General features: G+C 33.5%; 1 protein-coding gene across 1 annotated transcript; it reads right to left on the bottom strand.

The window, feature by feature from the left end:
• Positions 1–1,134: 1,134 nt before the first annotated feature.
• On the bottom strand, positions 1,135–10,076 carry LOC120068129 (NADH:ubiquinone oxidoreductase, 17.2kDa subunit). The gene is made up of 5 exons (XM_039019827.2): positions 9,801–10,076; positions 8,130–8,156; positions 3,180–3,274; positions 2,314–2,423; positions 1,135–1,507 (listed from the first exon to the last, which is right to left on the bottom strand). The coding sequence occupies exons 1-5, from the start codon at positions 9,887–9,889 to the stop codon at positions 1,352–1,354; spliced, it is 477 nt and encodes a 158-aa protein (XP_038875755.1). The 5' UTR covers positions 9,890–10,076; the 3' UTR covers positions 1,135–1,351.
• Positions 10,077–15,324: the final 5,248 nt, after the last annotated feature.

Genomic DNA, 15,324 nt, shown 5'->3' with positions numbered 1-15,324 from the left:
TAAATATTAATTTAAATTTAAATTTATTGCTAAAAAATAATAAGAATTATGATATAACTAAAAATATATGATATACATGGTTGACAGTATTTATTTTAATTATATAATGCAAATGAGGATTAATATATATATGGAAAATAAAATAAAAATGAATGACAAAAAAGTAAAATGGGGATCTCTCAACTCGGGAATTTGGAAAACTCATGTTTCAGGAGGGCATTCAAAACTCTCCAGATGCCCTTTGTCCGATATCAAGACATCTCACAATAAAGCAAAACAACATGGTAAAAGTAAAACAAACACGGTAATTCAAATGCTCACTCCATAGGAATCTAAGATACCCACAAAATAAACGGGTTCTCAATGAATTATGTACATTTTAAATTCATGTATGTACATCTATAAAGGATCGTGTGAATTTGAAAGGAGAATATCATAATAACGTTATACCCGAATGATCAAGGGTCATGTCTTTCCCATTATTATAAATCAGGATGCATTTTTGTTATTTAGGAAAACAGTTGAATTACCCTAAATTTTATATCAAGTTTGATCTCTCTCAAGTATGTGTTCTCTTTGTATTCTTATGTTTAAATACACGTGTTATATAACTTCAATCTCCTTTAATCAGGAAAATCCTACGGTTTCTCAGTCCATAGAAAATCCCCAGTTTTCCTTTTCAAAAGGGTAAAATTACATTTGTTGCTGACCTCAATCCTCCAAAGAGGAAAATTTTTTATAACACCTGGTTATATCGCAATGATATAGCATTCTATCATAGTGGCTGCTCTAAGAAGCATTGATATTGATACGCAACATGGATATGACATCGACACCAATACGGCATTGATATTTTAGTGACTGCTCTAAGAAGTATTGATATTGATAAGCATTGATATTTTATCATATATGTGTTGACTTAATAAATGTAAGTGTTTGATGCATGTATACAAATGTTGGTCCTATATTGACTTTATACAACTAATGTCTAACAAATCTGTTGCACTAACAATTATCTAACACGTGCTTAACAAGTGGTCGGACAGTCGGAGTGTCCATGTAGAATGCTAGCTAAACTAAAGTGTCTCTTCTTCTTAGTGGTTGCTAATAAGACAGTACACCAAAAGAACAGAGTTTGGCAGGAGATAGCACAATGAATTAGTTAAAAATTGGAAAATCTGTAACATGCTGAAAATTCCTCATCTGTTGTGCAGTAAGAGTAGACATAATGAAAAATAATTCACAGCTTGCATAGACAACAAGTCGCTTATTCAGAAGAAAGGAAAGAAGACAACCAAATATCCCAAGGATTTCCAAATTGAACAAAGGGATTATTTGATAGACAAATTACTTAGGATTTGGTTGGTTGCCATGACTGGTATCGAGTCCAATCTCTCTGTCCAGGATTAAGAGCATGTCCCTTGGAATGGTAGATAAATTCTTCACCTTCCCCTGAGAAGTTTTCCTTGTGTTCTATCCCATACCTACTGGGTTTCAGCATCAGAAGCTGCAAAACATTTTTCATATTGCTTACCACATGGTGAGGTGAAAAGGTTCATCCTTTTGTTTTAAGATAAATATTAATTTATACTCTCTAACTTTAGGAGTTATATCAATTAAAATCCTGAACTAATAATTGTACTCTTAAATTTTCATAAGTCAATCAATTCCATCTATTACAAATACCTCTTAAAACCATCTATGCATTAATTCTCTAACGTGTGTAGACTTCTACAAATGTCGGTTTTGCAAAAATGGATAATTAGAATAAATATACATGGACAGTTTTCAAAGGAAATTTTGTTTAAAAAATCTTAATTGATTCATTTGTAAAAGTTTAGAGATTTAATTGATACAATTTTAAGTTTCACACGAGGCTTTTTCAAATCGAACATAATGAAGGATGTAAATTGATACAGTTTTAGTGTTTAAATTAATATAATTATTAGCTCAAGGTATAAATTGATACAACTCCTAAAGTTTAAAAGTACAAACTGATATTTTCCATTTATTTTACTATTAGGCTAAATATACCAAAGGGTCTATAATCGTTTAGATGCTCCCAATTTCATCCTTAGTCTTCCAAATTTTCAATTTTAACCTCAATGTACCAAGAAAAGTCTCAATTAGGTTTCTTCATAGAAAAATTAGCTAAAATGTGTTAACAGAAAGCTTACGACATTAAAGTTACCGTTTTATAAGTATATTTGGACACATGTGGCAAATAAAATAATAGTTTGATAATATATCAAATTTTGATTCAACATATTTTTACAAAAACCTAGTTGAGAATTGTAAGTGCAGGGGAATTACCTCGTCTCCTGTATGATCAGTTATGTGGTGGAGCCAGCCGTGCCATTCGGGTGGCACCTGAGAAGCATTATATCGACCCTTCTCTGCATATTCAACCCACCTGTGCCTACCTACAGAAATGTAAAATTCACTACCTCAGCTTTCCCCAAAACATAAAAAGATAATGTTAGAGAACAATGTTAATTCGATATTCAAGATAAAAATGTTTCAATCAACGTAAGTATAAAATTCCTTTTCTTCTCCTTTCAATTTTGAAGGTAAAGATTTTCTGATCCAGCAAGCCTTTTTCAAGTTTCCCATCAGCTGGATATGATTAGGGGATTGAGCAGATTTGAACAAAAAGTATTAGAATAAGTAATACAAGGAGATGAAGAACTACTGCATCACTTTGTATCAAGAAATATAATCAATTGATCACAATTAAGATGGTGTTTGGTCCCAAACATCAAGTGGGTGAAGTGGGCTACTCTAGCCCACTCCATATTCTGGGCTCTAATTACAGTGATTGGTGTTTCCAACTATTAAGTATAACCTACTACTGTATTACTATTTCAAATTCCTCCTTAATATAGTATTTGCTATTTTCTACTCATCCTCTCTTTCTCCTTTGTAATATTTAGTCTTTCTTACCCATACTAAAATAGTTTGCACCCCCAAACACCCCTAAACATTCTCTCTGAATATAAAATACTTGTCTAATAAGCATTCAAGCAACTTAATCTACCAGAAGCAAATATACACATAACATGGTAAGTTTCTTAAGCATTGGTTTACAAATCTCGAACTTGACGGCTTGACCCATAGTAAATAGGTAGCAACATGTGAAACTCAAACGAAAAACAATTAGACAAAGAAAAAAAAAATACCATACTGAGTCTCTTCATCAACCCTCTGGTAATATTTATTACCAAACTTATCAACACCCACAAGTGTCGCACCAATGTTGTGGATTTTTGTTTGCCTGAAAAACGAACAGATTAGAGATGATAAAGATTACTCCTCTAAATCAAATAAAATGCATAATTTGCATGAAAATGAAATTATTCAGTTATGAATGAGACAAAAAATTGTTGACGTCAAGTGAAAGGCAAAATAACGGCTCCATAGATGTATTGTTGATGGAAAATTCCGCATCATGAAAATCACAACATAATTGTACAGAACATTTGAATCGAGGAAAAACTACAGTTCTTTGTTTAGTAAATTGATAGTGCAGTTTTTAGTACCTCAAGGCCTAAATATAACATTAAATGTGCATTTACAATAATATAAATAATATTAGATATTAATATTAAGTCCCTGACTATCTCAACCATATCCATCTCCCTGCCTCAGCATGCATATTTGACAATAGTACATTATTGAGGCATTTTGTGTTTCAACTTTCAAGTGCTAAAGTCTGATATAACCTACAAGCCCATAGCAAAGTACGCCCTATTTTTACACCTGACACAGTTTTCATCCCCTCCACTATTTCCATTAGTTGTTTCAATTAAAAAAAAAATCATTAATATTGGATATTAATATTTTGGAAAATTTAAGAAAAAGAGAGTTTAAATTTTTTTAGTACAACAATTGTGAGGAGGGAGATTCGAACCATAGACCTCATGATTACTAGCACACTTGGATGTCAATTAAGCTATGCTCACTTTCGCAAGAGAGTTTAAGTTACGACCTTACTTGAACCAAATCTGTTTTATAGGTTGTACAACAGTGTTCTTGAGTTCTAAAAGGAGAGTTTAAACTAGAGAACAGTACAAGTAGAGATAACACGAATACAAATCATAGAATTGGTTTAACATAAAGCAATTTATATTGAAAAACATAACTTCTAAGCATTCCAGGCTTATTACTTATATAATAAGTAGAATGCATTGGACCAGTGACCATTTAGCAAGTCTGTACAGCATATTCTCTTTGCTGAGTACATTAGTATAATATATTTATTTTGAACAACCATTACAATTTCAGTTATCATAATGCCTCCAAAATGACCCATTGAAGCTTTGTATAAGAACTCTCTTCCCCCCCCCCTTTTTGTTTTCCTTTTAACACCAGAAACCATCACCAATAAGAAAAATCAAGATGTTTCTAGGACCCCATATGATTTTTTAAAGTTGGGGTTGGGCCTATAGAATCTTGGCATTCTCTCTCTAAGAGCTTTTGTCCGTATACTTGATAGAACTCAAACATATTGAAATATAAATGGTAAGCAAACTACCAGATAAACTATGTAATTCAAGGTACTTAGATCCTCATCTCTTGTGCTCTCTCTCAAGCCCTAATTCACTCACCACGATATTGTCTAACACTACACCCTTCCTCTCCCTCTCTATTTATAACCAAATATCATAAAAACCTCTCTAGCTAATTACCAATGTACCTCAATATCCTAATAATACCCTAATAGCATTCCTATTAATTCTCTCTCTCTCTCTTTTTTTTTATAATGCCACTTAAGGGGTTTTTCAGAATTTCCATTAGCCTTCACATGAGGGGGATTCCTCATCTTTCCTTACAATTTGTATCTTCCATCAAAAGTAGTTCTCTCTTATTATCCTCATCCCATGCTTGTTTGTTCTCATAGTTTCAGATATAGTAGTTTTTGGAGTTTCATTCAAGGAGTCAATTTCTTCCGTTATGGTTTATATTTAATTGCATTTGCTTTACTTTTCTGGACTAGTCCAGCTATGGGCTACATTTGGTTGTATTTCCTTTATCTTGCTTATTATATCTCATTGTACTTTGAGCATTAGTCTATTTTCATTTCATCAAATAAAAACTTTTTTTGTTTCAAAAAATAAAATTAAAAATAAATAAATAAAAAAAGTTATCCATTATTGTAAAATAACGAGGAGAAGAACAAGAGATAGGGAGAGATGAGAAACAGAGAATCTAATAAGGGGCCAAACATCGTTGTAAGACGTCTCCCATCCTCTAAAGATTCTAGTGTTTCTCTCGCACACAATCTCCACAAATTACCATAGAGCTCCCCTACTGTGGTATTATATAGAGTGGCTGTGGCTGATCATAGTGGAGGAAGTTGCCTACTAAATGGGAAAGGGATCGCTTTATTGATTGGAAAGGGTGGTCTTCAAATTGGTAACCTCAAAAATATGCCTTCTTGCAAAGTGAACACCACTTTCCCTAAATACACGAGAGGACCTTGGAGTCCCATCCTTTTACACCTTTACCTTACAAAGGATTGGGTAAACATAAAGGTGGGAAATGGTTTTAATACTTCTTTTTTGCATGACAGATGGTTGAAAGATGAAACTCTAGCTGCTCAAAAAAATTCCACCATCCAGGACATTAGTGATGGTCATAATGGATGGAATTCGATTTTGAGGAGGCATTTCTATGATGAGGAATTGGAGGATTGGCTTAATATCATGAATCTTGTGAACACTACTCACTTGACTCATAAAAAAAATCAATGGTCTTGGAGGTTGGCTAAAGAAGGCTATTTTTCTACACAGTCCCTTTTCCCTGACCTTAGGACAGCAACTGTTCACACTTTACAATAACAATAAGGCAGCAACTATTCACACTTGAAATTTGGTCCGGTTTTACCCAAGAAAGTCAAATTCTTCATATGGGAGCTTAGCCACAATGTTATCAATGCCCAATACAAAATGCAGCGTCGTGCCCCGTACATATCTCTATCTCCTCATTGATGTATTATCTGTGAAGCTGACCAAGAGACTAAAGTCACTTGTTATTAGCTACCATTTTGCTAGTAGTTGTTGGAGAAAACAGATTCTTGTATCAAACTGGGACCTTATTCTTCCTATTGATATCATCAGTCTTCTATCTACTGAGGTTGTGAGGTTGGGAGCCCTCCCTCTCCTTACTTGGGCCTTCCTCTCGGGAGTAATCCGAAGTGTATTTCCTTGTGGGATCCCATGGGGGACAAAATTCGTAGTAGGATGGCTTCTAGGAAGAAGGGTTTCTTTTCTAGAGCAGGTCGTCTTACCTTGATTAAGTCCGTCTTGAGCGAAATTCTAGTTTATTTCTTCTCTCTTTAGAGCCTAAAGAGAGGTGTGTAAGCGTTTGGAGAGATTGATTTGTGACTTCCTTTGGGAAGGGATTGATGATGGAAAAGGAAAAGGCTCACAATTAATTAGATGGAAGGTTATTGAAAAATCAGTTTCATCGGGGGTTTACAAATTGGGAACCTTAGGATTCGTAACAAAGCCCTTTTAGACAAATGGTTGTGGCACTTTTCCTCTGAGCCCAATTCTCTATGACGTAGGATTATTGTTAGTAAACATGGTCCCCATCCTTTTGAGTGGTTGGCTAAAGGGATTATAGGCATTTACTGAAATCTTTATAAAAATATTTCAAAAGAGCTCCCTGCTTTTGTTCTTTGGGTCCGGTGTACGGTGTGAGGAGGGGAGAGAGACGTTGTTTGTACTTTTTCCGATAGGAAAACAACGGATGTGGTTACTCTCCTTTCTCTTCTTGAGAGTCACTCCTTTCATCTTGGGAGGAGAGATGTTAGAGTTTGGAGCCCCAATCCTTTGGAAGGGTTCTCGTGTAAATCTTTCTTCCAGTGTTTGGTTTCTCTTTTTGGTGAGTCTGTCTTTTCGTTGCTATGGAGGATTAAGGTTCTTAGAAAGGTGAGATTATTCACTTAGAAAGTTCTTCACAGCGTATTAGCACGTTGGATAGGCTTGTAAGGAAGATGTCGTCGTTGGTTGGGCCTTTTTGCTGTATTTTTTGTCGGAAGACAGAGGCAAACTTGGACCATATTCTTCAGCATTGTGAGTTCGTGAACAATGTCTGGGACTCTTTTCTCCCGATGTTTGGCATGATGTGTGCTCGTCATAGAGATGTCAGGGATATGATCCAAGAGTTCCTCCTCCATCTGTCGTTCGGGGAGAGAGGTCGTTCTCTCTAGCTTGCTAGCGTTTGTGTTGTTATTTGGGTGTTGTGGGGTGAAAGGAATAGCAGGATGTTTAGGGGGGTTGAGAGGAATTCTACAGAATTATGGTCCCTTGTTTGCTTTCATGTTTCCCATTGGGCTTCGATTTTGAAGGTTTTTTGTAATTATTCAATTGTCATGATTTTGTATAGTTGGAGTCCCTTCTTGTAAAAGGAGTTCCTTTTTCATGGGCTTGGTTTTCATATGTCCGTGTATCCTTTCATTTTTTCTTAATGAAAGTTGTTCTTATTATTATTATTTAAAAAAAAATAACAAAAAAAAGTCTTCTCAACTACACCCTCAATGGCCACCTTACACAGAAGGGGAAAAATCCCTCCGATGAATCTCATTCAGGTTTTTCAGTAGATAACATGGAAGGAACACAACAACCATCTTTTTCAAGAGAAGGAACATTCTTCTGATCGTTACTTTGAACATATTATTTTCCTTGCTATGACTTGATGTAATGTAAATGCACTACTTTTTATAGATCATATTATCTCACCTCTCTTTTGATCAATTGGAGAAACCTTTTTTTGAAAATTTCATAAATCAATGAAATTTGTTTCTTATAATAAAATCAAATAAAATAAAAAATCTTAAGGAAGATGACATTCTTTCACACAAGCTGATAGCAAGAAATTATGGTTGAGACAATCTAGGCTGTCTACGGACAAACGTTGGTGGAGTGGTATGCAGCATGCACAACCCATGGTTCTCCATTACCAACCAAGGATAATGGAGAGCGTCATGCGAGCATAAACAAATTGTAAAGGAAGGAAAAAATGATTTTTCTACATATACATGTGTGTTCCGAGGAGAGAGAGGGTTTGTTAGTAACAAACCATTTTATAGGAAAGCTTAGTATTGCATGGAAAATTTAACTTACAATAGGTTTCCATCGGGTAGGCATTTCCTGCAAGATTCAAAATAAAACAGTTAACACAATCAGATTCTAATATTGGTGGAGAAACATAGACAGTTTCCCATTTACAAAAAAAAAAAAAAAAAAAAAAAAAATGAACTAATTATTTACAACGATAATACATGCACAAACCAAAAACTTTTATGTTCTATCTACCTCCAGTCCTCCTTCAAATTTTACAATTCTACCCAGTCCCCACTAATGTGTGTGTGTTTGTGTGTAAATATCGACATTAAGACATCTGTTAACCAAACATTTCCAGGTAAGAAAAAAAATCAAACAATTTCATTTAAGATCTCTTTAAACAGGCAAACATGCTTCACGCTTGAATTCTCATTTCTAAAAGTTCAGTTTTGCACACAGGTATATAAACTCTCTTTTTTCTTTTTCAAATGGTAACAGGTATATAAACTTTTTAGAATGAATCTTAATATATTTGTTTATTGAAACAACAACTCTCATTGAGAAAAAATAAAGGAATACAAGGGCATATAAAAAACCCAACCCACAAAAGCCCCTCTAAAGAAAGGGTTTTCAACTAAGATTCTACCTTGACAACAATTACAAAAAAGTCTTTGAAACCAGAGCCCAAAGAGAAACATGGAACCTCAGCAATATCACAAAGGTTCCTCTCCACACCTCTAAACACTCTGTCCACAATAAAGTACACATCTTGGCAAAACATAACAAAAGGTCTTTCTCTCTAAAAGGCAAAAGGCGGATGGAGAAGGAACTTGATCGTCGTACAAACATCTCTGGCAAGCTAACTCAAGATCAAACTCCTAAAAGAAATAATTCCACTCAGATCTCACAAATTGACAACTTCATAGAAGGTGATCGAGGTTTTCTTTCACCTTCCGACAAAGAATACAACAAAAAGGACCCATAAATGTAGTCATCTTTCTCAGAAGCCTATTCAAAATGTTCGCATGGTCAAGTAAGACTTGCCATGTAAAGAACCTAACTTTCTAAGGGATCCTAATCCTCCAAAGCACATCAAAGATCGATGGGCCAGCAGGAAAAGGATCCAACAAGAATTGGAAAAGAAAAACATTTACCATTTCTTTCTTGCAACTAAATTGAAGGTAGGGTCTATCAAGGGAGATATTCCTAAAACTTGCAAAGAAAAAAGGGAGCTAGACAAAAAGAGAAGAAACTTGGACAAGCGGTTCTGAAGAGCATCTATTTTGAAAAATAAAAAATAATAATGTAAAAAAATCTACGTTTTGTCAGTATACAATAAAGTAAAGGAATGCCAGTCCTCAAAGGTCAATATCCATGTTTCACTTGCAAATTCCGGTTAACCTAGCGCACTACAAAGCTACACGAAATACAAATCTGCAAAAAACAATCTCAAATAGGTCACTCTAAGACAATAGAGAGAGTGCATCATCAACGAATGGCTACATTCTTTTCCCTGCTGTCGGCGACTGAAAATTCAAATTGAAACAGCGATCTTCAGACCAATCAGAGAAACACCAATACATCACATCAATTATGAATAAAAGAAATAAAGGGCACGAATACGAATTCGGAAACAATAGTCCAGTTACCAAAAAAGAAAACCCTCAAATTCCCCAGGGACCTCACATAAACCATGGATAAAAAACGAAGAGTAGGGGAGGAAAATATTACAAGTAGCCTTCTTCCTTGAGCTCTCTCCAGAAAGTGCCGATCCCTTTGTCTTTGATCGATTTTAAAATCCCCCGCACCACCGACGCCATTTCTCTGCTCGTGTTCTTGCGCTCACGACTCTCGGATTGATTGGTTTTCTTTTCAGTTTAAGCAGCTGCCTTGAGGATGGTGATTGGTGAAGACAATATCATCTAATTGAGAACTTTGGAAGAAAAATAAGGGGAAAATACACTCCGGAGAATACACTTTTAATCCCATGAAAAACTTATAAAACACAAATATTAAAATATTAAATTTTTTTTGTTAAAATAGAAAATTATCTTTTTAGTTCAAGTTTTTTTTAAAAAAATACTTAGTGCATCTGATGAAACATCTATGCATCCTACCAAATTGTCCTATCATAATTTGACATGTGACAAATTATTCTTATTTATTTTTTAAAATATTTTAATTATTTTTTAGTGTGAGTGATGGGAGATAGAAGCATAGATGCATCAAGATACACCTGAGTATTACCTTCTGGAAAAGAGGTGTATTTGGTCTCTATGTTTCGAGAATGTAAATTATTAATCTTCATTTTTTTATGAGTAAGAGGGTGTTTGTCTCACGAACATGAGCTAGGTTGAGTTGGTAAAGATTACTAACCCGATGTTTGTCCCACTAACTTAAAATGTTGGTGGAGTTGAGTTGATTATTTTTATCAACTATAGTAATTTAATGTTGAAGGATTATTTGAGGATAATTGGGTCATCCTTTATAAACCTATTTTTCACCGACATCTAAAAGACCAACTTCTTCTTAACAGTCCTACCACAATTTAGGAAGAGGTATTGTTTACGTCTACTTGGTAGGACTGACTAGATTGACTATCTTAATGAACAATATTTTTTCTATGTATGAAATTGGCCCTAATGACCACCCTATAATTTGTGCATGTTCAACTCATACATTCCACGACCGTTAAATTATGCTGTAAGGTCGTTGATTACATACATAATTGTATTTGTCTACAACAAATGCAAAAGTTGTATGTAGAAAATTATAAAATATACTTTTATTTATTGATTTCGCATCCCAAATGAGTGTTAAGAATTTAAGAAAATATGTTTAATTGAATGGTGGAACAAAAAGTTGAGGAAAAAAATAATAACAAAAAAATCCCTTAAGAATGCATGTTGTTTATGTTACAAAAAACTACACTAGATATCCATAACCCAACACAACTTAACTTTGCACTTAAACACAGACTTCCTAAACTAACTCAACTTTGTGTCTCAAACACAGACAATTATTATCAACTCAACTCAACTCTACACCTAAAACACAAACAATTATTATCAACACAGATAATTATTATCAACTCAACTCATCAAACTCTGCCCGTCAAGCACAACATAAGTGTGTCACTGTAGTAAGAATGGATTTCAAATAGTAATAATGTTAATTATAGGTTATAATAATTGGAAAAAAAAAACTTATTATAATTGGAATACCAAACATGGAGTGATCTCAACTTTAAGTCAGTGGCCCAGGCATACCCTAAATTTTCAAAATGTATATTTTTAGCTCTCGAGTTTTTTAAAATTGAATCTAAAAGGTCTCTCAAATAATTTATTATTATTATTTTAAATAATTATAAGACATTTTAAATTAGAAAAATAATTTTTAAAAATTATCTAATATCTCTAAAATTATTTTTAAAAAATTATTTTCTAATTTTAAACGTTATATAATTATTTGAAAAAAAAAATACTCTAAAGATCTTTCAAACTTATTCTTAAAAACTCATGGATTAAAAATGTGCGTTTTGGAAACTCATGGACTAAATGTAGCTATTCTTAAAAACTTCATGAAAAAAAACATTTTTAAAACTCACATACCAAACCAATATGATCTTCAAAATTTTGAAACTAAAAAGGTAATTTTTTTAAAGATTCAAATATCATTTCCGTTCATATACTTTGAAATTTATTCAATTTTAGCTTACGTACTTTAAATTGTCAAATTTTAATTTTATATTTTCAATAAATATTAAATTTAGTTTGCTGTATATATATATATTGGCAAGCATTGTCCTTTTTACTATAAATTTTAAAAACATATTCACATGTTATATTTAATTGCATGGAAATTGTTATTATTATTTAACCAATTTTGATAAAAAAAAAAATAATAATTTTAAGGGACTAAATTTAAAATTTATTGGAAGTACAAAACAAAAATTGACAATGAAATTATTGGGACTAAAATATATAAACTTCAAAATATAGGAATCAAAATGGTATCTTAACCTATAAATGTTTTACATTTCTTTTTTACTATTAAACATTTTACACTTTTTAAATAAGTTAAAATGTTTATTGTTTACATTGTATTTATTTCAATAAAATTCTTTTTTATCTTACATAAAGTTTGTTACAATATAATGTAAACGTCGACTCATCATGTATGCCAATGTTGCACCATGGATGTGCATAAATATCAATGAATACTCAGTGGGAGGAAAAAGATGTATACAATATGTCAATTTTTCACTCACATTTCTCCCTTAATATTCACACTGTAAGACCCATGCTTGGCCTCGAGACGCCTGGGAGTGTCCCCCTTTGGGTGGTGTTTGCATGGGTTAATATTAAGGTGAATGGAGAGTGTATTTATAGTAAGTGGGAGAGAGATGTGTGTCAACATGTCATACGGTTTCCTTCATTAGTTTGCACCATGAGATCTTCTTACACGGCCTCGAGGTGCCCTTGGAGCATCTCCTTTCGGACGATGTGTGCATTAGGTCAATATCAAGGTGAACTCCAAAAATGGATAGGATCACTTTAGTTTTTGTCCCAATCGATTTTTCCCTTCGATTGCCTCATTAGGGCGGAACTATAGGGTCTAAAATGAAGGGTCACACTTACAAGAAATTGTTAAGTTAGTTAATGATTTCTTGACCAAATCAATGATAATTGATTATTATAGGAATAAGAGTTATTCTTGTGATAATTGGTTGAGAATGTCTCAATTCAGTGAAGGGACAACTTGAAGGAACCACTGAAGGCCCTTGAGCATAAAAAGGGAATCAAACCCAAAAATCCCAAATTTACAGAATGTTTAAACTTTACAACAAACAAATAGAATTATGTAATTAATAAGAAAAAACAACATGCTCAAAAGAATTATACAGAATAGTACATTGAGTTTTAGAAACTCTTACCTTTGAATAACCGTTTTTCAAGTAAAATCCCTCGAATAAAAAAGGACACCACCACAATGAAAACCTCTGTATTCTAGATGAGAATCCATGAGGTGTGAGCTCTGGCTATTTTGGATGAGGGAGATTGAGAGAGGAGAGGGGAGGAGAAGATCAAAGTTTTATAGAACCTTTATGTAAAACTTAATGTGGAAAAAGACGAATCAAATAACCACCCACATATTCCTGCACGATATAGAGAGAAAAAAAAAAAGGAGGGAGGGAGTTCTAAAATTGTTTTTCAAAAAATTAAAATTAAAATCAATTTAAAAAAACTTTAATATATATTTATATGATAACTACCTTATCATATAATATATATTAAACTATATGTTATATCAAATATAACATATAACCTATAGTTTAATATTGTATCCAATACAATAAAACCTATAATTTAATTGTCTCAACAACGATATTTAATATAGATCTCATTTATATTAAATTTAAGTATATGAATCCAATTCACATAATTAATATTTGAATTATATTCAAATATTTAACTTTTCTCAAATACACTTTATATTATAATATATCAAATATATTATAGTAATTATATCATATATAATTAGATTAAACTAATTATATCACATATAATTGATTCTCTCAATTAATTTGAACAATTCAAATTAATCCATAAATTGATTCTCATCAATTCTTGTTGAGCTACAGAGGGGACCTCATGGACCTGTAGCTTGAAGTTCAAACTGTACGTGAATAATTAATTAAACTCTTTAATTAAATTATTTACCATCTGTTAACTGTCGAAGCCTAGCCACTCTCGTTTTGTTTTTTTATCTTCTTTGTCTGAAAATGGGTTTGATTTGCTTCACTCCACTAAAGACTGATAGTTGCACTCTTCGTACTACAAATATATTTCTATGTCCATTGGATATAATAAATCAACAGTACGATGACCTTTCACAAATTGCTCGTAAGTACAACTAGGCCAAAATTACCGTTTTACCCCTGTAGTTACATCTAATTCTTTAAGTACCATTGATCCCTCTAATGAATAATAAATCATAGTCCAACTATGACCAAACCCCTCTCCGACCAGGAGAGAGTGTGACACCATATTGTTCAAGCCCCAGAACTAGCTCTTAAGGGAATAATTTATCTATTTACCTCGACGTTGGGAATGAGTGATTTTTTTCTTGTGTGGCTGTGTTCCCAGCTTCAATCATACGAATCCCCAAAATGGTTGGCTTGTTGAATTGGCGATCTGGCCACTCTCGCCCATACAAATCAAATGATCGCCTTCATCGCTTGAGTTCACAACTCACTCAAGATTCAGGTCATGTCACCTATGGTCATCCTTGTGAAATGTAAGTCTCTATTATGAACTACGTTATATAATGAGACTAGTCATTTCGTGGTCCGATCTCATACAAACTCCTTTGTATTTGTATATAATATCTCCGCTCACATGTCTCCACATGGATGATCAAGATTAGATCCTTTGTAGCACTTTACAACAATTGTAACATCTACAAAAGCGGGTCATACTCGTAGTGTCACCAAGATAAAGTATCCAGCCTTATCCATCTACTACAGACCATTTAGATTATCACTTAAACATGATCCACCTGTATGTCTCTACATACATGTTTAAACTACAAGATAACCTTAGATGTTAGTTTATTGGTTTGTGGATTAATGCAACTAAATGTCAAATAAAACATCACATATTTTATTAGGTAAATAAGTTGTTTGTACAATACAATTACGAACTATAGGACCCTATGAGATTTAGAGCACCAACCCCAACAATTTCCCACTTGACCTAAAGCAAGTGGGGTGTACAATATAAAATTCAAACTAATATATAAAGTACACAAACAATAAACTAGGGCATAAGACGCCCAGTATAAATCTCCCACTTGTCACAGTGTAAACGTGGCCTGTCCCATAAACCCATGCTCTGCAAGTAACCCTCAAACACCTTAGCCGTGAGGGCCTTTGTAAACCTATCAACAACATTGTGCTCCAAAGTTATTTGCGTGATAATCATGTCCCCTCAATGCAAAATCTATTGGATGAGATGATACTCTTGCTTTATGTGCTTCCCGTGCTTGTGACTTTTAGGCTCTTTTGAATTAGCCACAACACCACTATTATCACAATAAAGTGTGATGGGCTTTAACATGTCTGGAACAACTTTCAGATCTGTCAAGAATTTACTGAGCCAAATAGCTTCCTTAGCAACTTCACAAGCCACTACATACTTCGCCTCCATGAGTCAGCAATGCACCCTTGCTTGGTTCTTCTCTAGAATATTGC

The sequence above is a fragment of the Benincasa hispida genome, chromosome 12 (genome assembly GCF_027475165.1).
Source record: "Benincasa hispida cultivar pf3 chromosome 12, pf3_genome.v1.1, whole genome shotgun sequence".
In the NCBI taxonomy this organism is placed as follows: Eukaryota; Viridiplantae; Streptophyta; class Magnoliopsida; order Cucurbitales; family Cucurbitaceae; genus Benincasa; species Benincasa hispida.
The sequence above is the reverse complement of the archived record's forward strand: the minus strand, read 5'-3'. Positions and strand labels throughout refer to the sequence as shown.